This window comes from Microtus ochrogaster, unplaced genomic scaffold, assembly GCF_000317375.1.
Source record: "Microtus ochrogaster isolate Prairie Vole_2 unplaced genomic scaffold, MicOch1.0 UNK24, whole genome shotgun sequence".
Lineage (NCBI taxonomy): Eukaryota > Metazoa > Chordata > Mammalia > Rodentia > Cricetidae > Microtus > Microtus ochrogaster.
This window is the reverse complement of record NW_004949122.1, coordinates 343132-368631: the sequence shown is the minus strand read 5'-3', so window position 1 is coordinate 368631 and position 25500 is coordinate 343132. Positions and strand designations below refer to the sequence as shown.

The 25500-nt window shown below is 39.1% G+C and overlaps 1 protein-coding gene across 1 annotated transcript in view; it reads left to right on the top strand.

Moving 5' to 3' along the window:
- The window catches only part of Hmcn1 (hemicentin 1), a 199000-nt gene that overhangs the window by 78808 nt on the left and 94692 nt on the right, over positions 1-25500 (top strand). The window contains exons 27-40 of the mRNA XM_026789592.1: positions 2677-2868; positions 3939-4112; positions 6088-6201; positions 7310-7455; positions 10912-11062; positions 12689-12883; positions 14284-14397; positions 16836-17023; positions 18610-18706; positions 22059-22220; positions 23254-23367; positions 23478-23680; positions 24794-24875; positions 24985-25116. Coding sequence (XP_026645393.1) covers positions 2677-2868; positions 3939-4112; positions 6088-6201; positions 7310-7455; positions 10912-11062; positions 12689-12883; positions 14284-14397; positions 16836-17023; positions 18610-18706; positions 22059-22220; positions 23254-23367; positions 23478-23680; positions 24794-24875; positions 24985-25116 — 2064 coding nt within the window. The remainder of the gene's footprint in view (positions 1-2676; positions 2869-3938; positions 4113-6087; positions 6202-7309; positions 7456-10911; positions 11063-12688; positions 12884-14283; positions 14398-16835; positions 17024-18609; positions 18707-22058; positions 22221-23253; positions 23368-23477; positions 23681-24793; positions 24876-24984; positions 25117-25500) is intronic.

Below are 25500 nucleotides of genomic sequence, written 5' to 3'. Positions count from 1 at the left end.
TTAGGGTCTTCATTGTTGTCTAGGTTCTTTGGGATGTTCAATCATACCACAAGGACCTGTGCTCAACTATGCCCATAGAAGCATTGTTTGTCATATCCAGAACCTGGAAACAACCTAAATGTCCCTAGAATGAAGAATGGATAAGAAAATGTAGTACATTTACACAATGGAGTACTATACAGCAGAAAAAATGATGGCATCTTGAAATTTACAGGCAAATGGATGGAGCTAGAAAACATCATATCTAGTGGGGTAATTCAGACCCAGAAAGACCAACTTTATTTATTTTTATGATATGAATATTTTACCTACATGGGTGTCTGTTGGCCATGTGTATGCCTCATCACTGTAGAGGTCAGAGCAAGTCATCAGATTCTCTGGAATAGGAGTTACAGGCAGGAAGCTGTGAACTACTGTATGGGTGCTGGGGATTGAACCCAGGTCCTCTGCATGAAAAGCTATTTCTCTTAACCTCTGGGACATCTATCTCTCTAGTTCCCAGTACTTGAATACTTACTTACAAGCTTCACTCAGAAAAGACTTTTCTTATAAAAGTTACATTGACTTGAAAAATATACCTCCATGGTAAAAGGGCTGGGAAGATGCAATGGTCATTAAAGTATTTGCCTTCCACGCATAAATGTATTCGCTAGAACCCACCAAAAATAGTCTAGTTGGGATAGGATTGTATCCCCAATACTTTACCCAGATCCCTGATGCTCACTCTCCATCTAGCCCAGTCATCTTGGCAAGCTCCAAGCCACTGAGAGACCCTGTCTCAAAAAACAAGATTCCTGAGGAACCACATCTAAGTTGTCATCAGTCCTCTTTAGTCACACATGTGAGGAAGGATTCACATGCATGTGTGTGCATGTAGAGAGAGAGAGAGAGAGAGAGAGTGTGTGTGTGTGTGTGTGTGTGTGTGTGTGTGTAGCGTGGCGGGAGGATGTCTTTCAATCCCCTGGGGAAAGTGCAGCCGCTATAATAGGTATTCACAATTGAATGGTGGAATAGTGTACCTGGGTAAAGGGCAATAGGAAACCTTACAGATTCAATAAAAAATAAAAATAAATAAATAAAAACACCTAAAAAGAGGAAAGAAGGACAAGAGGAAGAGAAGAAAAGAGGGAGAGAAGCAGAATATTCTTTTTTCTTAATCAATAAAGTATTTTTCTAATTAGGTTCATACTTAAGTACGTTCTTTTTTGGTTTTTTTCTTGCCAACCCCTTCTATTTTCTCTCTTCTTCCTTGTGCTTCTGCTTACTTTACTTTTCTTGTTTTCTTACATTTTAATTTAAAGAAATAAGTAGAAATTTTGTTTGACGTTGAGGAATGAGCAAGAACAAAGCTATCACCTTTGTCGATGTGTTTGCGCATTACAAATAGAATCGATGCTAGGGAAAATCAAGACTCAAAAGCTAATATTACAATCTTTAACTAACAAATGATTTGTTGCATGGAATCAAAATAAAAAGATTTGAGAAAAAGACCTAGGAGGAGTATGTGGGAGTTTGGGCAGGAAGAAGGGGAAAAGGAAAAGAGTATAATTATATTATAATCTCAAAAGTAAAATAAATTAAAAAATAAATTAATTAAATTTTTAGAACATATCTAAAAGAACATTTCATGCCCCCTCTATTTTTGTTGCAAATAAATGGTGTTGTAGTTTTAGATGAGCAAGGTGGTAGCCCAGAACATTGTGTGGAAAAATGGAGTTTTAAGAAAGGTTTGAAAAGCTTCTTATTTTATTACTCGCATGCCTTGTGTGAGTCATAAACCAAGATGAGGAGATGCTCTAACAGAAGTAGGAAGAGTGACAAATGCACCACCAGCCTTTCCTTTATCACACACTGTGGGGTAGTTAACACGTGTGGGTTAGAGAACAGCTTTATCTCAGGGCAAGAAAGAGGCATCTCCTTTTCCCTCCTCCTGCCCTGCACCGCCCCTTGTCCCTCCCTGTCTTCGCCTAAACTTCACAGCATTCTTTGTTTAAGCTTCTGGCTTTAGGAGTCCATTCTAGTCAGCTTGGTTAACACTATGTGCTTTTGTAGTTTTTAAATTACAGGAAGTCATCTGAATCATTTTAAATATTTAACATGTGTCTCCATTATAACTTTCTAAAGTGTTCTCCACTGGCTACAAATATTGAATAAGTGATTATTTTAGCTATATCTCCAAACTCTTGGTAATAATCACAATATAAAACAAAATGTTAGTAGAATTAAATGCTTTAGTCTTTACTGTTTTGTATCTAAAGAATAAATAGATTTTAATATAAATGAAAAAGAATTTGTAGTATTTTAAAATTACATGTGCTCCATTTTTTCAAAGAGTAATTTACAGTGAAAATAGTTAATTATATGAGCTAATGCACCTATAATTAAACACAGAGACCAGTTTAAACATGGAGACCCGTGCTTAGAATTATTTTCAGATAAAAAGCAAACCTACATTTGAAATGATTTCTATTTTTATATCTTTTTCACCCTAATGTAATCACTGCTACATTAAAGTTTCATTTTGGACACTATGTCACAAAGAACAGCCATTTCCTTGTTTGAAGTGGGATATAGAAAAGAAAGCAAATGTGTGAAGGTGCCTTCTTTGCATGTTGGTTGTTGAAAGATATGTGATATTGAGCTGCCCTCGGAAAAAAAATGGCTTTTCCTTAACAGGGAACCCTGTGCCACAGATCACATGGCACAAAGATGGACAGCTTCTCCTAGAAGATGAAGACCACCACTTCATGTCTGATGGCCGTTTCCTTCAGATCACCAATGCTCAAGTATCACACACAGGACGATACACATGTTTGGCCTCTAACCCAGCTGGTGACAAAAGCAAAAGTTTCAGTCTCAATGTGTTTGGTAGGTGTGAATATCATTTCCGTGTGTGTGTGTGTGTGTGTGTGTGTAAGTGTGTGTATTCCTATCACAGAATTTCATTCTGTGAAGGGTACCATCACTCGTGTATGTAGACTGTTTTGATTTCATTCTTTCATTGATGCAGAATAAACTATCTTCCAGGCATAGTGCTTTGTGCAAGTGTGTTGATCAAGATAGACATTTAAATATGCAGTGGTGAGAGAGAAAGTTGTGCTGATCAGGGAAGCATTGATTCTCAGCCTGAGACTCTGTCTTTATTGGAGATTGTGCTTATTCCAGTCTCTGTACCCTAGGTGTGATTAAACATCTGTATGCATTGATGCATAAGCATTGGTCCTACAGCATCCAAGTTATGTTTATGCCTCAAGCATGTCATTGAAACAGATTTTAAGTTCCTACTCAGTTTCTCAAGTTTAACATATACCACTTAATGTATTCCATTTAAAGATGATATTTAAAAAACTTGCACCAAACTCAACTGGCCTGTATATGAATACACAAATATTCAGGTTTTTATTTGTAGTGACTCCTACAAAATTTGGAGAACGCATAAATCCTCTCATATGAACAAATGCTTTCATACTCTCACATAGAACAGGAACCTCTAAAAGAGGTCACAGTCTAAATGGACCATATATACATGGTCCATTTTTTTTTGCAAGAAAGATCCACCAAAATACCAGTTGATGTGAAGGTCATCAGATAAACAGCAGTAGGTAGTAGCCTATATAAAGAGTACATCATGTACCAGACTAAAGCTTTCTGTAGGCGGAACTGACATAGTTTTTTACAGAAAGACACATATGAATGAAAGTCGAGCTTGGGAAAGTTGTACTGTACTTGCCACAGCGTGTTATTATCTCTTCTGTATATGTCGCCTTCCCCCTTTACCCTGTGACATTTTTCACTGATTGTTATAGAATAATAGTGATTAGCTATTTTGTCACTCTTAAAGCCTGGTGTTACATAGATAAGCACAATGGCACTTCAGGAACACATATCTAGGAAACTTTCTAAGAATGTTTCTTTAATAGAACTTTAAATCTTCTCAGTATCTCCAACAATTGCTGGTGTAGACAGTGATGGCAGCCCTGAAGATGTCATTGTCATCCTTAATAGCCCCACTTCGCTGGTCTGTGAGGCCTATTCCTATCCACCAGCGACCATCACCTGGTTCAAGGATGGCTCGCCTTTAGAATCCAACCGGAATATCCGCATTCTTCCAGGTAATTGGTTGACCTCAGACAACCAAGCTACTGTACCACGTGCTATTATAGAAAAGAACAGCCATGTGTTATTTTTCATAAAAGTGTCCATGTTTTTGTTCTGGAACAGTCTATTGCCATCTTACTATCTATGCTTTTGGTATATATCTTAAATTTTTAAGTACCCCAAAGTTACTTTTTGAAAGACACAAAAAACAAACTCAAGCAAAGAAACACTACAGTGCCACTAATTGCTAATATATATTGTAATGTGGAATGTCACAAGGGATATATATTTATTTTGAAATAATTTAGCCTTGAAAGAGCTAATATATAGACTGAGTTTATTTCTCTATAATACTTGGCAATATGCATGAAATAGAAAGAACTAAAAACTATAATTATTATCTGTATGACATTCAACCTTCTGTGGAAGAGTGGTAATGGAGAAAATTTTACTATCACCATGAAGTTGAAAACAACCATTCATTATAAATGAAGCAGGGCTATAAAATAATGTGGTAATGACAAGTTTTATAAAAATTCAGGAGACAACATGACCATTGTGAACTTAAATGGTAAGAGAAATCTCCACTGCCTAACCAGAATATGGTCCTTATTTTTTTAAGTTCTATAATTTGGTTGATTGGTTATAAGTTGGGAGAAGTTTTGGCTCCATCAGGATGACTAGTGAACAAAAAGCAGCCAATGGGAATGGCATGTCCTGGTGCAGTCACCACTTCTGGGGAAATGTTGTGGGGAAACCTGGAGACAGTTGGAGGCAAAGCTGAGCATTGTGTGGACCCCCACATTAGTTTAACTTCATACTTGAACATTTGAGAACTATTGACGGTGTTTATAAAGAATCACTTTATATCCATTTATGCAAATGTGTCATGGAGGGCATGCATATACTTGTATGGGGGTGCCTGAAGAATCTAACAGAGGGCATTGGATCCCCTAGAGCTGAAGTTGTCAGCAGTTGTGAGCCACCCAACATGGGTTCTGAAAATTGAACTCAGGTGCTTTGGAAGAGCAGCAGGTACTTCTAACCATTAAATCATATCTCCAGCCCATATCAACAGTCTTTAGGGAGAAAGGTACCATATTCAAAACTGTGTTTTAGAAAATGTGAATCTCTGTATGTCACGTCAATCAGAGGAAGATAATAACAGAAGTGGGATCTTCTTATGAAACTATGAAATAGAAAATATGGAGCCTTCCTTTTCCATGCTAACGATTGCCAATTGCTCTAGGGCTAGTAGTGAGAGCCCAACTTCCCCTCTTTGCTGAAACTTGTCCTGATTTGGGCTTGCACAGGTCTTGTCCCCGGTGAGTCAACTGCAGTCCAGTCAGAAGACCACACACTTAAAACTAGTTTAGTTTGCACAAATTGGTCCTGAATGTTTTTGAGATTTGCTTTTGTTTTTTCCCAAGGAAACAAAGTTGGGTGGATGAGTAAGGTATGTGGATCAGGGAAGAGTTATGGAGGAGTTGAATATAATCAGGACACACTGTACAAAACTGGAAACTCTCAAAGAACTCATTGAAAAGTGTGAGATAAGATAAAGTCCTTACCTGGAGTGGTGTACAGGGCCATTGGAGTGTCAGAGAAAGTATGAGAGTCATTGCCACACAGAGGACAAGGGAAGACTTAGAGACCATCTCAGCCACTATGTAGGCCCCATGTGTATTGTGTCTTATTTTATATCAAATACCCACCACCATTAAGTCGATATTCATAAGAAGCCATGTTTAGCCAGGTGGTGGTGGTACAACATCTTTAATCCCAGCACTCAGAAGGCAGAGGCAGGTGGTTCTCTGAGTTTGAAGCCAGTTTAGGCTATACTTTTCTTGTCTCAAAAACCCTAAAAAGGAAGAAGAAGAGGAGGGGGAGAAAAGAGAAAAAGGAAGAAGCAATGTTTACAATAAAAATAAAGTCCCATCTGTTTGTTCATTCTCTGACTGACTTCTTTCATGTTCCTCCGTGTTTTAGGAGGCCGCACTCTGCAGATATTGAATGCACAAGAAGACAATGCAGGGAGATACTCGTGTGTGGCCACAAACGAGGCTGGAGAGATGATAAAGCACTATGAGGTGAAAGTCTACAGTAAGTTCCAAAAGAACACTTCATCTCACCTCTTCCTGAAGATTCCTAGCTTTCTCAACCTCTTTTTTCATTATTTTTCCTAATGGTTTACTGATCATTAAAGACTCTTACTTGTCTAGCTTGCCTCTTTGAGAATGGAAGTTGTGTTAAGAATCATGCCCATGGCCTGAGTTTCTTAAAAATATGAAGAGCCACTTAAGATGGCTCACTGACCAACAAGTTTGTTATACAAACATGAGGACCAGTGTTAAGAAGCCCAGAAGTCATGTAAATGTCAAATAGGTATAGAAGCCTACCTGCAGGCCCAGTGCCTAAGAGGCAGACAGGAAATGCCCAAAACGAGCTGGCTAGCCACTCTAGTCAAAACAGTAGGCTCTGGGTTCAGCAAGAGACCCTATAAGATAAGGCACAATTGAAGAAGACATCTGGAATCAACCTTGGGGCTACAAAAGCATACATCTGCATATGTTCCTACACACACACACACACACACACACACATACACACACACACACCATCACACATACATATGCAAACAACATTTGTGAAGAGTCCGTTGGATCCACTTATTACCTACCTGTCAGAGCATTGTTTACATGCAGCTGCCTACTCCAGAGCTCAAGATATGATCAACAGTGGTTTGGGGTTACCACAACATAAACCAGCCGATAAGTAAAAAAAGGCATAACTCATACTGTCATTAACAGGGGCCACATTGTTAAGGTCTTTAATCTTATTTTTTTCCTGTTATGCTATAAGCAAAATATATTCTGCTTGTCAATTTTCCTTTGACTTGGTGCCCTAATAACCAATACAGTGCATTTTATGGGTCATAGTTGGACTATGTGAGCCTGAATCAGATGAAAATGTAAAACACGTTGGCTCCTCCAGCAGTTTTATAATGATGAAAAGATAACGATGTTTTTCTCCATATGATGTATCTGAACACGCCTATTTCCTGGGGTGTTGAGGTCTTTCATAAAAGGTCTGTGAAGAGATGTTCCTCATCTCTTTGGAGCCTTGCTGATTCTGCCTCATTGTGATTTCTGTGGTAGACTTTGTATTTAAAACAGGCAATGTTTAACTCTTTAATATCTATGTTGTGCAGTTCCACCTGTCATCAAGAAAGGGGACCTTTTAGGGCCGGGCCTTTCCCCTAAGGAGGTGAAGATCAGGGTGAATAACAGCCTGACTCTGGAGTGTGAAGCTTACGCCATTCCTTCTGCCTCCCTCCGCTGGTACAAGGATGGACAGGCCAGTCACAACTATTTTTTGTTTGTTGATTATTTCTTAAAATATTAAAATACCATTTAAAAAAACAGGCAGGGCTGATGCAGAGATTGACCCCACCTACTGTGACTATTAAAAGTAGTCAATCTCATGCTCCTTCAGTCTGAAACTACTTAAAAAATAAATGAAATGGAAAATAGCCATGTTCAGTAACTTCGGTGTTGTTCCACTCCTTGGAGGTAAGAAAGAATGGTTTTGTGTACATTAGCACTTGACTGTGAAGATCTGGCTACCCTCCCACTGGAGAATTAGAGGAATGATGTTTTATCCAAACAAGTAGATTGTTATAGAGAAGAAACACATGCATGACCTAAAATGAGGACTAAATTTATTCAAACCCTCTTTAAACATCTTGAACTCCTTTACAAAAGATAACATTTTTTGATATCCTAAAACATGAGAAAATTAAAAGCTACAAAAGCACACTATGATTACCTTAGGGCGGTGAGAAAATACCAAATGAAAAATCAGTGTGAGGGTGAAGGGGCAGACATGGTAGGGGCTTGAGGGAGGAGTTGTAAATGGAGAAGTGAAATAATTATATTTGAATAAATTTGCTTTGAAAAACTCACCCCTCGGATCTCTGTGAGTTCGAGACCAGCCTGGTCTACAGAGCTAGTTCCAGGACAGGCTCCAAAGCCACAGAGAAACCCTGTCTCGAAAAACCAAAAAAAAAAAAGAAAAACTCACCCCTTACATTATAACAATCAGATCCTTCTGTTTATGATGTACGTTTCAAACCATATACCCTGTTCCTCACTCGGTTCCTAATCCCTCTCACACGCCATAAGCACACATGTGCGGATGCTTGGGGGCCAGAAGAGAACGTGTAGTTGCTGTTCACACCACTAAATACAGATGTGAAACAGCAAATCTGTTCTTTATCCTGTTCCACACATAATCAGCCAAATGGTCAGTTAAATTCCAGTTGCAGAAGTTTAGGTCACAGTATGACTTAAGAGGCAAGAAAGATGGGGCTGCATGGTTTTCTTCCAGAGCCCAGATGGATTCTGCTTATATCAGCAGTAGGGGTGTGGAAATCTTTTCATGCAAAAAAAGCACATATCATCTGGAAGCCATTGCAAAAGAAAAAGAATTCCCACCATGCTCTGCTTCTATTGGCTTTCACTGTGCAAGCACACCATGAGATGTGCTATCAATTCTATAAAACCCTACTTTCAAACAAATAAGTGTTGAAATAGGAGCAGAGGGCTACTTTCCCAGCACCCGGCCACCCGCACGGCTAGCTTTACCAGAAATAATTACACGGAAATGGTATTCTTTTAAACACTGCCTGGCCCCATTAGTTCCAGCCTCTTATTGGCTAGCTCTTACATATTGACCTAACCCATTTCTATTAATCTGTGTAGCCCACGAGCTGGCTTACCAGGAAAGATCTTAACCTGCGTCTGCCTGGAGTGGGAGAACCATGGTGACTCTCTCACTCAGCTTCTTTCTCCCAGCATTCTGTTCTGTTTTCTCCGCCTACCTAAGGGTTGGCCTATTAAATGGGTCTAGGCAGTTTCTTTATTAATAAGAAATCACTCCCACATCAAATAAGTTCCTTGTCCTCTGAAATTATATCATTAATTTGTTCTTAATTTTCTATAAAAGCATTTTCATCCCTTATGTCTACACATAGAGAAAGCCACAAATGTAAAAACACCTGAATTTAAATAGAAACTAGACTGCTTTCAAAATTCATTAAGAATTGTTAAATTACAGTTTCAAATTCAGGCTCTCAAGTTAGATTAACTGAAAGCTCTAATTTATTTTAGTGGCTGGGTTTGTTTCCTAGAATATGAATAAGAATCCATATTTTCAATGAATTCTTTTCCATATCATTTTTCAGTTCCTATTTAAATAACCAAAATTTAATAAAATAGTATTAAGTTTTGGAAAACCACCAAAGGATATTGACAATATCAGTTGTAAAAACTTTGAATATAATCCTTACATTTTATTTATCTGTGCCCTGAAAATTTTATTTTAATACAGGAAATTTAAACTGTGGCATGTTTATTTGATATAATATTAATAATGGTTTGTTGAATCCCAAATTATTTGAATCTCAACTGTTTGCTTGGCATTAATTATGTATAACAAATATAAATGAAAATGAAACAGGGCAAAGTCTCTGCACACATAAATTTTCAGAAATTAAAAAAATAAAAGAATTAAGTCAGTAAAACAGAATGTGACAGGGGGTAGACAAGGTAGTTGGAGAACACACACAGCTCAGCTCACAGCTGCTTATAACTCCAGCTCCATCTTATGCCCTCTTCCAGCCTCTGTATGCACCTTCCCTCACACACACACACACACACACACACACACACACACACACACACACACACTATACACACGACAAGAGACACATACGTAGTGTATGTCTGCCTTTTGGAGTAGAGGAATAAGAACTGTAGTGTCTCAAAAGACAAAAGGGGGAAACTATTTCAAGATAAAGACATGTTACATTATGTCAAATACCACCAAAAATAGAAAACAAAGACAGTACTGAATGTAACCAGAGCCACTTGGATGTCATGGGTGACCTTAATTGTCTTTCTTAACAAGTAGAGAAGACAAAGATTTGAGTGGATCAGATTCAAGGACAGATAAGATGACAAAATTTGACACCATACACGTGGAAAACACTTTTAAACGGTTTGCTGCAAATGGCCTCAGGAAAGGTGCAGGCCACAAGAACCATCCCAGAAGACTGAAACTATCTAGTGAGATGAAATGAATTGATGCTGGTATAGGTAAGAGAGGAAGTCAAGAAGTTGAGAGAACATGGCTTTGATTGAGAGTAAACACTGAAATCACTAAGATTTATGAAGGACGTATCATTAGAAAGAATGCCAGGGGTCAGGAATAAAATCTTCAAATAATGAAGGGAAACCTATAATGCTCATTTCAACAAAGTGTCCTAACATAGCCCTTGCTTAAACAAACCCTAGCTTATGTATGAAGGATGTTTCTGAGTGAATAACAATAATTTTAGATCAAATGATATTTTAATAATATTCTCAACTTCTAATGAAGTTTTCTTTATTTCAGTTTTCTATGAAACTATCAACAAAACACACTTTTTAAATACCCAATAAGATTGTTTGGAGGCATCTTTGCTTATGTGGATAAATGGATATGGTGCTAAGAACACGTTTTCTGCCATAAAGAAACATGACTGTGTCTCCCAAAATTATCTGGCTAATGTGAACATTATCAGCTATAATTTTCAAGAGATAAAAAAAATTAGATTACTTAGAAAACAACTTGATCAAGCTAAGTTAATTACTGCTATCTTGAATATTTTACATAGTTCTATTTGTTACAGAACCATAATGCCCATAATTTTCAGGATATCTTATCTTTATTAGCACACTCAATACTGACATTATTATAATTGAATCACAGCCCCTTAAATCAGATGATCATGTTAGCATCGCTGCAAATGGACACACTCTTCAAATAAAGGAAGCTCAAATATCAGACACTGGCCGATATACTTGTGCTGCATCTAACCTTGCAGGTGAAGACGAGTTGGATTTTGATGTGAATATCCAAGGTAATAATACTACTATGCTTGTCGTAGAATGATTTCCATCCCCTATTAATGTAATAGAAATGAGATTTGACTCAGTTTATTTTAAAAATTTTTTCTTCTCATAATATAAATCATTATGAATTTTTAAATAAGAGATAAGAGAATAATCACACAATCCTATTGCAGTTTTATTTTTTTTTAATATTTGAGTGTTTGCCTAAATGGTATATATGTTCACCACAGTATGCCTGGTGCTCATGGCAGAGGGTGTTGGATCTCATAGAACTGGAATCATAGATGGTTTTGAGCCACCATGTATGTTTTAGAAACTGAATCTTCATCATCTACAAGAGCAACAAGTGCTCTTAACAGCTGAGTTGCCTCTCCAACCCCTATCATTCTTATTCTATGTATTTTCTTCTGGTATTTTAAGGGTCTATTTCATTTACAAAATTAATAATGGACTATAGCCTTCTCTTACATTAGCATTGCACTAACATTATATCATGAAGGTTATGTATCATACAGCATGTTTGTGTAAAGTACAACAAATAATTATGATAAATATAAGAACATTATTGCATGAAATGCAGAATAATGGGATTTAGAGTAGACACACTTTGAATTGGATGAGCACACCTATAATCTTTGTGTCTTGGACAAGTTACCAAACTATTTTAAGTCTCTATTATTTCTCTTTAAAATTAATGCATCATGGAACTGCTGAGAATAATAAATGAGGTAAGGCACCTAAAATGATTGAGAAATAATAACTGTTTTGGTGGTATTGTTTTTCTGGAAGTTACCACTATCTGGCTGAATTATTTTTGCCAGTTCTGGGGATTGAATCTAGGACCTTATTCATACTAAGGAAACTCTCTCTGAGCCGGGCCCCAGCCCTCAACATAATTTTTAACAACTTTGCCTGTTTTATTAGTTGTATACTCCAACATTGATATAGCCAGACTCCTAAAGTTAAATGTCAAGGTTGTCTCCAAGTTTTCATTATTTATTATTTTCATTATTTATTAATAACACTATATTTAGCATCTGGATACATAAAATTTTCATATATCTTTAATTTTTTATATGTGTCTAAAATGTGAAAATTCAGGTCAAACTCACACACTCTTGTATGCAAAGGTAACTTGTCTCTGATAAAACTCATGCTTGCTATCAGAAAAAAGTGAGGATGTCCTATTTTTGAATAGTTTAGTCCTGATAGTTTATCTTACTTAACTTCCTTAGTAAGACAAGTTATTGATATTGGCATCAGATGAACCCATATTTGTGTGTGTATCCTCCTCAAAATTAGCTTTTTTCTACCACTGTCCCATTTCTTGCCACATTCCTTCTTGAAAGTGGGTCCCAGGGATGCTCAAGTGACAGAGTCTTTTTAGAGGAACTGCAAAGGCAAGTGCTGACTCTGAGCACCACAGACCTTACTCTTCCTCCTGAGAACCAACCCTCACTGATGGCTGCTCTCTGTTTGGCTGCTGTTGGAAATATATAAGTATTTAAAAATGCTTTGGCATTGTCTGTTTTTATCAAATGCACATACCATTGTCAAGATATGGTCAAACCTCTGTCTGGGGTATCGGTAGTGACAGTCCCACTGTGAACAGAAGCCATGCTTTCCCTCCACAGTTCCTCCAAGTTTTCAGAAACTCTGGGAAGTAGGAAACATGCTAGACACCGGCCGGAGTGGTGAAGCCAAAGATGTAATCATTAATAATCCCATTTCTCTGCACTGCGAGACAAGCGCTGCCCCTCCCCCAACTCTGACATGGTATAAAGATGGCCGCTCTCTGACATCCAGTGACAGAGTATTGATTTTGCCAGGTAAGCACTACCACGTTAACCATGCCTCTTCTCATTGATCAAGCCGGTTCACTACAATTTAACCAACATTTGGGTTGCTGAATGATGTGTCGTTCATCTACCTTGAGGAATTGACAATAGAACATTTTAACCACTTTTCCGATCTGTTCCACAGTTGTTATCATTTTATGCAAGTCTTGGGCTTCCTCGTGCCTCCTTTTCTGTATTGATGCCTTTAATCAATCTGGTTTCTATGCATCATTAATACAAATTCTAATGTATATTTGCAAATAGTTATTATTCAATTTATTAATTTTATTGATTGTGGCTTTTTGTAAGCAATAGTAAAGATTTTTCGTTTCAAATACTTTATTACATGGTTTGTTCACAGAAAGAATGCTTAATTTGGGGGGAATAATATTTTTGAGACTTCAGTATGCAAATATCTGGGTATGTTAAAACTCATAAATTGTACCTTTAGGGTTCATTACGGTCAATAAAGTGCATATACATGCAAAGTTAACTCAAATTAACTGAAATAATATCTTTTTAAAATAAAAAAGGAAAAGGGAAGAAGCAGACATGGTAGCTCTATGTAACCTATGACCTTAACTGGATATAGGTCTAGTAAAAATGGCTATACAGTGAATATTGTAATAATCTTAAAAAGGCTATAGATTTAGTACCAGTGATTTTTCAAAACTTATCCTGAGTTTTGGTTGTTGTATTATAGTTAATGAGGGATTATAATTCTATGAAATTGGGATCTGTGAGTACATAGTTTCAAGAAGTCATCTTACTTACTGAAATGGCTTAGGTAAATATTCTATCATATGATACAAGAGATAAATAAAATGATATGCAACATAAATAATTGGTGAACCTAGATGCAAATTTTATTATGACTGTTACAACTATTCTCTAAATCTTATTAGTAACATTAAAAAGTTGTCAAATACACAAAGCAAATTGAATAAAACATATAAGGTAAAGTAGACTTTACTTTTTTAGATTACTAGATATATGTCTTCAAATGAGTTTTTGTAGGCAACACTGAAACTGATAATTAAAAATACTTGAAAATGGCAAGAAGAAAGCAACACTGCACAGCAACATTCCATCCATCCAGACCATCATGGAGGACACATAGCAGCCTTTTCCCCTCCAGGAAAACTGACACCAACTCCTCATTTCTCCAAAGATCCCACTTACAGTATCGGATCACTTTTTAGCAATGCAATACCTTCTGTGAAAATTAATATTATCTAATATAAAAAAACCTGAATGATTAAAGAAAGTAGTAACATTGACAAAAAAATAAATAAATGTTAAGTCCTTAAGCCAGGGGGAAGAGTGTAACTGTTCGTGATGAGTGTTCACTCTAACACTTGGAGAAGTATCATGCTAGGATGTATTTTCAGGAGGCCGAGTGTTGCAGATTGCCCGGGCTAAGGTAGAAGATGCTGGGAGGTACACATGTGTGGCTGTGAACGAGGCTGGGGAGGATTCCCTTCAGTATGACGTCCATGTACTCTGTAAGTTTGCTTTATTTTGTCGATTAAGCACTTTTCACGCCGAAATATTTTTCAGTGACTAATGTTTGCAAGATGTTTACCCTAGGCATGTTAGCAGCTATAAATGTAACCAGAAACTGTGACCTATCGTTTTGTGTGCAAACTGAGAATGTGTTAGTCTATCAGTCAGGACTTCTAAGATCTCAAATAACAAAATGGGAAAGAGAGGGGAGGGAGGAAGGAGGGAGAGGAGGTGGAGAATGGACTACTGATTCACAAACTTAGAAAGTCCCAAAGCACAGTAATCTGCAATCAGTCATTTCTGACTTCATTGGCTCAAAAGAGGTCTAAGTTATCCAGATTTTACCTTTCTATTTCTCTTTATTTCTTTTTTATTAGTGTTGTTACTGTCGTTCTCAGACAGGTGGTTCCCTTTGATATCTAAGCAGATCTTAGCAGCTCTAGATTTACTTTTTCTTTTTCTTTTTTTTTTTTTTTGGTTTTTCGAGACAGGGTTTCTCTGTGGTTTTGGAGCCTGTCCTGGAACTAGCTCTTGTAGACCAGGCTGGTCTCGAACTCACAGAGATCCGCCTGCCTCTGCCTCCCAAGTGCTGGGATTAAAGGCGTGTGCCACCACCGCCCGGCTTAGATTTACTTTTTCTAGGTTTCACATTGAATGAAAGCTTTCCTGTCTAATATTTATGTGAAGTCCTAGAACTGAATGTTCCTCAGCCCTGTGTGAATCACATACACAACTTGGAATCCACCATGGACACCAAAAGTGATGAGCTCTGATTTTTCTGTCTGTTCTTGAGCTGGAATCGTCTTCTTCTGATATACGGCCATTAAGGGGAAGAAGTATTGTTCCTTAAGACAAGAGGTATTATTAGAAGCAGGAGTATATTGGCAGAGGCTAAAGTAGTGAAGTGCCCATGAGGATATTCTGGTTTGCTTTCTATTACTATGATTAAAAACCACTACGCCTTTAATCCCAGCACTCGGGAGGCTGAGGCAGGCGGATCTCTGTGAGTTCGAGACCAGCCTGGTCTACAGAGCGAGTTCCAGGACAGGCTCCAAAACCACAGAGAAACCCTGTCTCGAAAAACCAAAAAAAAAAAAAAAACACTAACAAAAGCAGCACAGGAGCAAAGGGTTTATTCAGCTTACATATCCCTACTTATGGTCTATTGAGAGAAGCTAAGGCAGGAACCAGGAGGCAGGAACTGAAGCAAAACCCTGCAAGAATGCAGCTTACTGGGTTGTTCCTTATGGCTTGCTCAGCCTGCTTATACAGGTAACACTCCCACAGTAAACTGAGTTTTTCAACATTAATCATCAATCAAGAAAAATGTTCTCTCAACCTTGCCCACCGTCCAGTCTAACAAATTCTCAACTCCTCAGTTGTGGATACTCCTTCCCAGTTATGTCTCAGTTTGTACCAGGTTAACAAAAACTAGTCACAGTCAAAAGGAAAGATTTTTATTTAAAGATGTTGAAGTGGTATGAGAGATTAGACACTTGTCTCAGTATAACTGAGACTTTCATGTCAGATGATAACAATGTTAAAAAAAGTAGAGATCCTGGGAAAACAGTTGGGATTGGAATGAAGGAAGAAAAGTCAAAAAAGAGGTAGAAGACAGAAAGCATTAAACTGAAAATGGTATTTATTTGACAGATACCTATTGATTGCTCAGTGTGTGACATGTCTCTTGTGCTGGATGCTGAGGGTCCAGCATGGAAGACAGTGGCTATCAGTAGAATGGTGTGACTTTAAATGTGAATGTATGCAAAATAACACTGAAGTTCTGCAATGTACTTTGCAGTACTGATTATTTTCTTTAGAGAATTTCAACTTAATTGTGAGAGAGTCAAATCCCATAAGGCTAGTTCTACATCAAACATGCACTGGTTGTTGAAAACTGGTGTGTTTTAAGAGAGTGCGACAAAAATTAATCAAGCTTGACAGTGATCAGTTACTTTGAAAATAAATATCTGGTTTTACAAATGTTGCCAACACCATCTCCTAATTTACTAAACCTTTCCAGATTCTATTCTGCAGACAATGTGTGACTTTTCATAAGTGAAACGAATATAAATTGTAGGGCGCTGTTTTAAATGTGTTGGGAAATATAGTGCAGAACGTCTCAGATTTCGATGTGCTTGAAATCTGGAGAGGTTTTTCAATCATCCACTTTTTGTCCCTCCTCAGAGATGGCCATGGAGGAGGTATAGGTGAGGTGCACGGATGTGAGCCTCACTAAGTTCCCAGGTGATGCTGGTGTCTGTCCCACTGATGCTGATGCTGGGAGCTTGGAGTAGCCCAGATTATTCTTTTACAAAGACTAACTCTTAGCATCACAAATGTATCCAGCTTGTCCTCATGACAAAGTGGTGTAGCATGCCCTATTAATAAAGCTGTTGTTCCCCATCAGAATCTTTTTGTTGCAACCATTTCTTAGTGCCACCAGTTATCAAGGGAGCAAACGGTGATCTCCCAGAAGAGGTCACTGTGCTGGTGAACAAGAGTGCCAGGATGGAGTGTGCATCCAGTGGTAGCCCAGCACCGAGGAATTCCTGGCAAAAAGATGGGCAGCCCTTGTTGGAAGATGAGCATCATAAGTTCCTATCTGATGGCAGGATTCTTCAGGTAAAAGAAAAAATCTAATTTTACAGTGTTTTAGAGATTGTGATAGTTGTCCTCTAGATTTGTAAAAATATTAGTTTATGCTGGGCGGTGGTGGCGCATGCCTGTAATCCCAGCACTCAGAAGGCAGAGGCGGGCGGATCTCTGTGAGTTCAAGACCAACCTGGTCTACAGAGGGAGTTCCAGGACAGGCTCCAAAAAACCACAGAGAAACCCTGTCTCGAAAAAAAAAGTATTAGTTTGTGAATGACAGTTATCTGTAACTGTCAAGATTGACAGTGATCATTACCTATCAAGAGCATACAGAATTATTCTCTATACTGCTCCCACAATTAGAAATGACCACAGTGACATTTTTTGTGTAAATCTGCATATACACACTCCTAAGTTTAAGAACAAAGTTTTTTATTTAAAAAGAACTCTTTTTTGCAATCTTTCCATTCCATGTATACAATGATAACATTCTAAGTGGTCAAAGGTATCCTATAGGTTAGATCCATCCTGTGTTGGCACAGGCAGTAGGGAGTCATAATGTGAGCCACATAAATATACTGTACTTTTGTTTGTCAATTGATATGTCCATCTGTCCATTCAGATGTCCTAAAAGAAAGTTGTGGTGTGTAGAGATGTAGTAATTCATTTGTTAGGATAGAGTGCAATTAAATTACTGGTGTACATAATAAAACTATTCTTTTGGTTCATAAATCCAAGCGTAAAAGCAATCTACTACAGGGCGTGTGTCACAGAGTTCTTTTTTAAACTTGAAATTTAAAGCGTTATCTACACTTGAATATAACTATATGATGACCATACAGCCTATACTAAAATGCCTAAATGTTTTTAGGTCTAGGATTGTAGATGCATAGATAGATAGAAGTCTCTTCATAATAAACATTCTTCTCTATATTATCTAACTACCAATACCTAAAACAAACTCTTCCAACACCTAATGACTCTGAACAATCAGAATTTATTTAGCTTTTAAGGCCACTGGTTCTATAGGTGATATTTCAGATCTCAGCTTGGCTTCTGCAAGTGTCAGAACTGTGGGTGGGATGCCCGCTGGGATTGTCATCTGGCTGGAATTGTAGAAGTCACTGCAGGCTGATTTCTGTCCCTCATGATCACACCCTCGGGTAGTTATGTCATGCTTCCCCGGGGTTAGTGGCAAAATTGAGATAAAGTGAGCAACAGTGCAGACACTCTTGATTAACTGAAGTGAACAGCATCATTGCCTTAATTTCTACAGACCAGAGGCATTCCTAAATCCAACTCTTGGGGTAGGGGGGCTTCAAAGTTACTTTTCAGACAGGGAACTGGGAAATGATTTGGGCTAATTTGTAGTCAAACTCCAAAAGATGTGTGAAAAAAATCACCTTTTCTGGTTGTTTTATAAATAACTATGTGTGTGCTTGACTTTACTAATTGAAAGCAGCACCATGGAGGGTCTGCATTGAGTATTCATGTTTTTAATGCCCATTTATATCTGGCATTCTCTATAAAGAATGAATCTTGTTTGTTCTAAACGGTCAAGTATTGCACATTCCTTTATTAACAATTTTAGTTGCCATTTCTTTATTTTCCCTTAGATTCTAAGTGCTCAAATAACAGATATTGGGAGGTACGTGTGTGTCGCTGAGAACACAGCTGGGAGTGCCAAAAAATACTTCAACCTCAACGTTCACGGTAAGACCTCAGTGCCCAGACATCTGTTCGGCTCCTCATGACAAAGCAGGGAAACCGGGCTTCCGAGTTTGCAGCCTGATCGATGTGTGAAGCCTGCATTCATTCAATCTCCTCTGCTTTTCCTCCTGCAAAAGTCAGAAGTAATTGTAGAGTACAGATATTCTGAGCCCATTTTTGTAACATTTACATCCTCAGGAGAAAGCAGTTAGGCCAGCGTGTGTGAAAGGCTACATGTTCTTGTGAAGGCTGAGTTAGTGGTGGGCCTTCTGCTCATAGGCGCGTCTACTGCTCCTGTCTGCAGTGCAGAGGTCCGTTGACTGGACTCTTCTCGCATGCAGTGTACTCTCTGAAGAAGAGAAGGCCACCTTGTAGAGTTAAATAATTCCTTTTAGAAAGCAAGCATATAAAAAAGTGTGTTAAATTTAAGCTTTCACACATAATAGAAACTCCATAAATATTGTTTTTACTAATGAAAAGTGTGAGGGGAAATAGATGCCAATCATAAAATGGAAATTTTTATGAAGTACAGCTGTTTCCAAAGTATATAATTAGAGTGATGAAAATTATTATAAGATCCACTTTGCATGAAATACTAGTTCATCTTGGGAATATCTAAAAAAAATCATTTTTTAAATCGTTCCACAAAGCTTTCATTTGGGGCTGAAAGGAGGGCTTGGGGATGAAGAGCATGAACTGCCTTGTAGAGGACCTGAGCTCAGTTCTCAGCACCTACATTGGGTAGCTCACAACTGCCAGGCATTGCAACACCAGCTAAATCTGATGCCTCTGACCCTTGTGGACACCCACACTCCTGTGGCCTTCCATGTGCAAATATATAGAATAAAAATTTTTGAAAATTTTTCTTCAAAAGTTTTTATTTGGCATGATAGCATGTTCTTATGTGGTGTGATGTATACAGCATATGCTGATTGCTATTTGTGTAATAAATAAACAATTCTACCATTATATTCTACATACTTATAATATTAACACACTATAAATACTTTTAGGTATTTTAGTGAACAACTTTGAACTGGGCAAGCTCTTTTTTTTTTTCTTCAGTAGTAGGGACCAAACCAAGAGGTTTGAGCACACGAGGCAAGTGTTCTACTTCTGAGCTAGATCCCTGATCTTTTTTTTTAATTTATTTATTTATTTATTGAGGATTTCTGCCTCCTCCCCGCCACCGCCTCCCATTTCCCTCCCCCTCCCCCGACCAAGTCCCTCTCCCTCATCAGCTTGAAGAGCCATCAGGGTTCCCTGACCTGTGGAAAGTCCAAGGACCGCCCACCTCCATCCAGGTTTAGTAAGTTGAGCATCCAAACTGCCCAGGCCCCCCCAAAGCCAGCACGTGCAGTAGGATCAAAAACCCATTGCCATTGTTCTTGAGTTCTCAGTAGTCCTCATTGTCCGCTATGTTCAGCAAGTCCGGTTTTATCCCATGCTTTTTCAGACTCAGGCCAGCTGGCCTTGGTGAATTCCCGATAGAACATCCCCATTGTCTCAGTGTGTGGGTGCACCCCTCGCGGTCCTGAGTTCCTTGCTCGTGCTCCCCCTCCTTCTGCTCCTGATTTGGACCTTGAGATTTCTGTCCGGTGCTCCAATTTGGGTCTCTGTCTCTGTCTCCTTTCATCGCTTGATGAAGGTTAATATTCAGGGGGATGCCTATATGTTTGTCTTTGGATTCACCTTCTTATTTAGCTTCTCTAGAATTGCGAATTATAAGCTCACTGTCCTTTAATTATGGCTAGAAACCAAATATGAGTGAGTACATCCCATGTTCCTCTTTTTGGGTCTGGCTTACCTCACTCAGGATAGTGTTTTCTATTTCCATCCATTTGTACGCAAACTTCAAGAAGTCCTTGTTTTTTACTGCTGAGTAGTACTCTAATATGTATATATTCCATACTTTCTTCATCCATTCTTCTATTGAAGGGCATATAGGTTGTTTCCAGGTTCTGGCTATTACAAACAATGCTGCTATGAACATAGTTGAGCATATACATTTGTTGTATGATGGGGCCTCTCTTGGGTATATTCCCAAGAGTGGTATTGCTGGGTCCAGGGTTAGGTTGATCTCGGATTTCCTGAGGAATCGCCACACTGCTTTCCAGAGTGGTTGCACAAGTTTGCATTCCCACCAGCAATGGATGAGTGTACCCCTTTCTCCACACCCTCTCCAGCAAAGGCTTAGATCCCTGATCTTGTATTTTACCTAAACAGAAGTAAGTATAACTTTTCAGGAAGCATGGATTAAACAAATATGGTTGTTATAAAAGTACATGTTCTAATCTATATAGTACAGCATAGGTTTTAAAAAAAATGTTGTGGAGCTGGGGAGATGGCTCAGCCAGTAACATGCTCCACATGTATTCAATCTCCAGCACCCACATAAACCTCCAGTTGTAGCAGTGTGTATCTGTAGTCCCAGCCAAGGAGAGGTGGAGACAGGGTGCTGCTGGGATTAGCTAGCTAGCTGTCTTGTTGAACTGGTGAGTTCAAGGTCACTAATAGGCAAGAAGAAGAAGAGGAGGAAAGGAAGAGGAGGGAAGGAAGGAGAGAGGTAGGGAGAGAGGGAATGGAGGGAAGGAAGGAAAGAAAGATCGCTTTACTTTCCCTCACATAAAGGTTAATTTTCATGGAACATCAATGCTCTATCTCCTTTATCCCACAGCCCCTCTTAATTTTGCTGTGTAAAAGTCCCAATCCTTAAATAGTTACGTGACAGCCTACTAACTGCTGGATTGGTACCAAGACTAAGTCAAGTGGTTTTTACCCATTATCTCTGGTAATTATATCAGTGACTTTCAGTCATTTGTTGGCTTTTGATTCCTCTGTCATAAATGGCAATGTAAGGACCACTAAGCTTAAGAAACGTGCTCCAAGTTATGTCATTCACAAATGCATAGCCAGCATTCTACACAGGCAGTTTGATTCAAGATCTTGAATAATTGGTTGCTCTCTATTTGGGGATATTCTTTTATGTGTTATAAATGCTGAATTTCACATCTGCACTGCTACACCAAGTTCACTACCCATGGCTGGAGGAAACCTTGGTTATCTTGGAAGTCACTCTGTAGACTAGACTGGCCTGAAACTCACAGAGATCACCCTGCCTCTGCCTCCCAAGTGCTGGGACTAAAGGTGTGGGCCACCAGCACCCTGCTGAGACTCTTTCGATTAGGAAAACATCTGATAGACATGGGTTTAAAGATGTCATTAGAGATTCCAACAAAGATCACTATTTAGCAGAATCATTTGCTTGTTACTTTTACAGACCACAAAGAGTTGGAATATGTGTTTCTGATACTGTCAAAGTTCACTTTTAATATTTATGCATGTACTTTCACAGTTCCTCCAGGTATCATTGGTCCTACCCATGAACATCTCTCTGTGGTGGTGAACCATTTTATCTCTTTGACCTGTGAGGTTTCTGGTTTTCCCCCGCCTGACCTCAGCTGGCTCAAGAATGAACAGCCCATCAAGCCAAATACAAATGTTCTTATCGTGCCTGGTAAGAAGCTTATTATTCCCATCATGTGGACCACACATGCCATTTTCTCCCATTTTAAAACAAAATATCACTTCATCCTAGTCTCTTTCCAAAGTCAAGTCTCACTCCCTTTGTTTGCTCACAGTACCCAATTAGAACCATTCGAGTGTAGACTTTGACCACTTTGGTGGAAATGTACAGTAAATGTACAGGGATCTTTTTCAAAAATTATGAAATTAAGGATCAGAAGAGTGTGATCCTAAGTGTAAATGGTAACTAACCACTGTATTGATATGGAATTCCCCTCTGTATGCTGAAATACCATTGGTTAGTAAAGAAATCTGCCTTGACCTGTGATAGGGTAGAGTATAGCTAGGCAGGAAAAACTAAAGTGAATTCTGGGAGAAAGAAGGTGGAGTTGAGAGAGAAGCCATGTAGCCCCACCAGAGAGAGATGCCAGAACTTTACCCGGTAAGCCACAGCCTCGTGGCGATACACAGATTAATAGAGACTGGTTAAATTAAGATGTAAGAGCCAATAAGAAGCTAGAGCTAATGGGCCAAGCAGTGACTTAATTAATACAATTTCTGTGTGGTTATTTCAGGGCTGGGTAGCCTCCTACAACACTGTATAAACTTATTAATTGTTTTCAGTCAGCCCCGGTCTTCTTGAGTATAGATGATAGTAAGTTAAATACATAGGTATAGGATGCACATAGGATAGAGAGTAAGGACCAGTAAGATGGTTTTGAGTTTAAAGGCACTTGCTGCCAAGACTGACCACCTGATCCTTGGGACCCACATGGTAGGAAAAGAGAAACTGTTCCCACAAACTGTTCTCTGACTTCTGCATACTGTAGCCTATATCCTCCAGAAAGAATTTTATAAATGAAAAATAACATTTTAAAAACATAGACAGCAAACACTATGCACTTGAATGGACAGATATAATTCAATTGTCCAGCACACACATGTATGTATATATACACACAAATGTGGTAACAACACATTTCAAAGCAACCTCTATCCCTGTCTTTACATTGCATTTACCCCAGGTGGTCGAACTCTACAAATTATTCGGGCCAAGGTATCTGATGTTGGCGAGTACACCTGCATTGCTATCAACCAAGCCGGAGAAAGCAAGAAGAAAGTCTCCCTGACTGTTCATGGTGTGTTCCCACTTTCTTCGTAAAACAATTTCATTTCATCTCATATTTTCTACCTAAGCAACTCAATGAAAAAAAACATTTGAATATTCTGTTCTTGTTTCCCACCACAGTGCCCCCAAGCATTAAGGATCATGGTAGTGAGTCTCTTTCTGTAGTTAACGTGAGAGAGGGGACCTCAGTGTCACTGGAATGTGAGTCAAATGCTGTCCCTCCTCCAGTCATCACCTGGTCCAAGAATGGGCGGACGATAACAGATTCTATTCACGTGGAGATCTTAACTGGTGGACAAACGCTGCACATCAAGAGAGCCGAGGTGCATCTTTGGTTCTTGTCTGAGGGTTGCGCCTCCATGGTGGGGCTGTGGAAAAGATAACTGGCAGCAACCTACCCCCTTTACTACAGTGAACAGTGTTGTTCATGGGAAAATGCATGGTCAATACCACTGAACTTATTTTCATTTTTATTTTTTATTTATTTTTTTAATTAAATTTTTTAATAAAAATTGCCACCTCCTCCCCTCCTCCCATTTCCCTCCCACTCCCTCTCTCCTCCCTCTCCAGTCCAAAGAGCAGTCAGGGTTCCCAGCCCTGTGGGAAGTCCAAGGTCCTTCCCCCTCCATCCAGGTCTAGGAAGGCGAGCATCCAAACAGACTAGGCTCCCACAAGGCCAGTCCATGCAGTAGAATCAAAACCCAGTGCCATTGTCCTTGGCTTCTCAGTCAGCCCTCATTGTCAGCCACATCCAGAGAGTCCAGTTTGATCACATGCTCCATCAGTACCAGTCCAGCTGGCCTCGGTGAGCTCCCAGTAGATCAGCTCCATCGACTCAGTGGGTGGACGCACCCCTCGAGGTCCTGACTTCCTTGCTCATGTTCTCCCTCCTTCTGCTCCTCATTTGGACCTTGGGAGCTCAGTCCAGTGCTCCAATGTGGGTCTCTGTCCCTATCTCCATCCATCACAGGATGAAGGTTCCTATGGTGATATGCAAAATATTCATCAGTGTGGCTATAGGATAAAGCCAGTTCAGGCACCCTCTCCTCTGCTGCCTACGGAACTAGTTGGGGAAATCCCCTTGGTCACCTGGGAACCCCTCTAGGGCCAATACTCTAGCCAATTCTAAAATGGCTCCCTTGGTTAGGATAACTTCTTCCCTGCTCCCATATCCACCCTTCCTCCATCTCAATTATCCCATTCCCCCAAGCTCTCCCCGATCCTCCCCTTCTCCCTTCTCTCTCCCCATCTCCCCTTCCCCCCAATCCACCCCCACCCCCTCCTCATTTTTAAAACAAACAGGATTTCTGAAGGCGACTAGAAGTGGGGCAGTTGAGCATACAGATGACTGATGATTTATTTCATCTACTCGAAAACCTTGTGGTTGCTCACCTATCACCTAATGGAGCACATACAATAGTATCTTTTTCTTCTAGGTGTCTGACACAGGCCAGTATGTATGTAGAGCTATAAATGTAGCAGGACGAGATGATAAAAATTTCCACCTCAATGTATATGGTGAGCATTTGCCTCTAATACAACTCTCTTTCCCCTAGATATGCAAATGAAAGACTGTTTCTTGAATGAACTTAATGATGGTGTGCAATCTGCTTCTGTCTTTTTACAGTGCCTCCCACTATTGAAGGGCCTGAAAGAGATGTCATTGTGGAAACAGTCAGCAACCCAGTGACATTGACATGTGATGCCACTGGGATCCCCCCTCCTACCATAACATGGTTAAAGAACCACAAGCCTATAGGTAACACACTTGAACATTTTTGTGGTTGCCTCGTTTTGCCCTTGATTTACTGCATTTATAAAATAGCAGATTTTCAGATTTTGTGCTCATGGCTGCAGTGAGTTCAAGAAAAAAGTCTAATATTCTTAAATATAAATTTATCGAGTGGATTCCTAACTAAATATTTGCTTTGTTGGGGTACTGCACAATGAGGCTAGGGCCTTGTACATTCAAGGCAAGGCCTCTGCCTCTGCAGTTTACCCCAGCATTTCCAAGAGTTTTGATTTTGAGGCAGGAGCTGGCTAAGTAGCCCAGGCTAGCTTGGAACTTTCAATACTCTTGACTCTGCCTCTCAGATATCTGGGATTATAGACCTGCACATCCTATTATAAAGGAATACTTTTT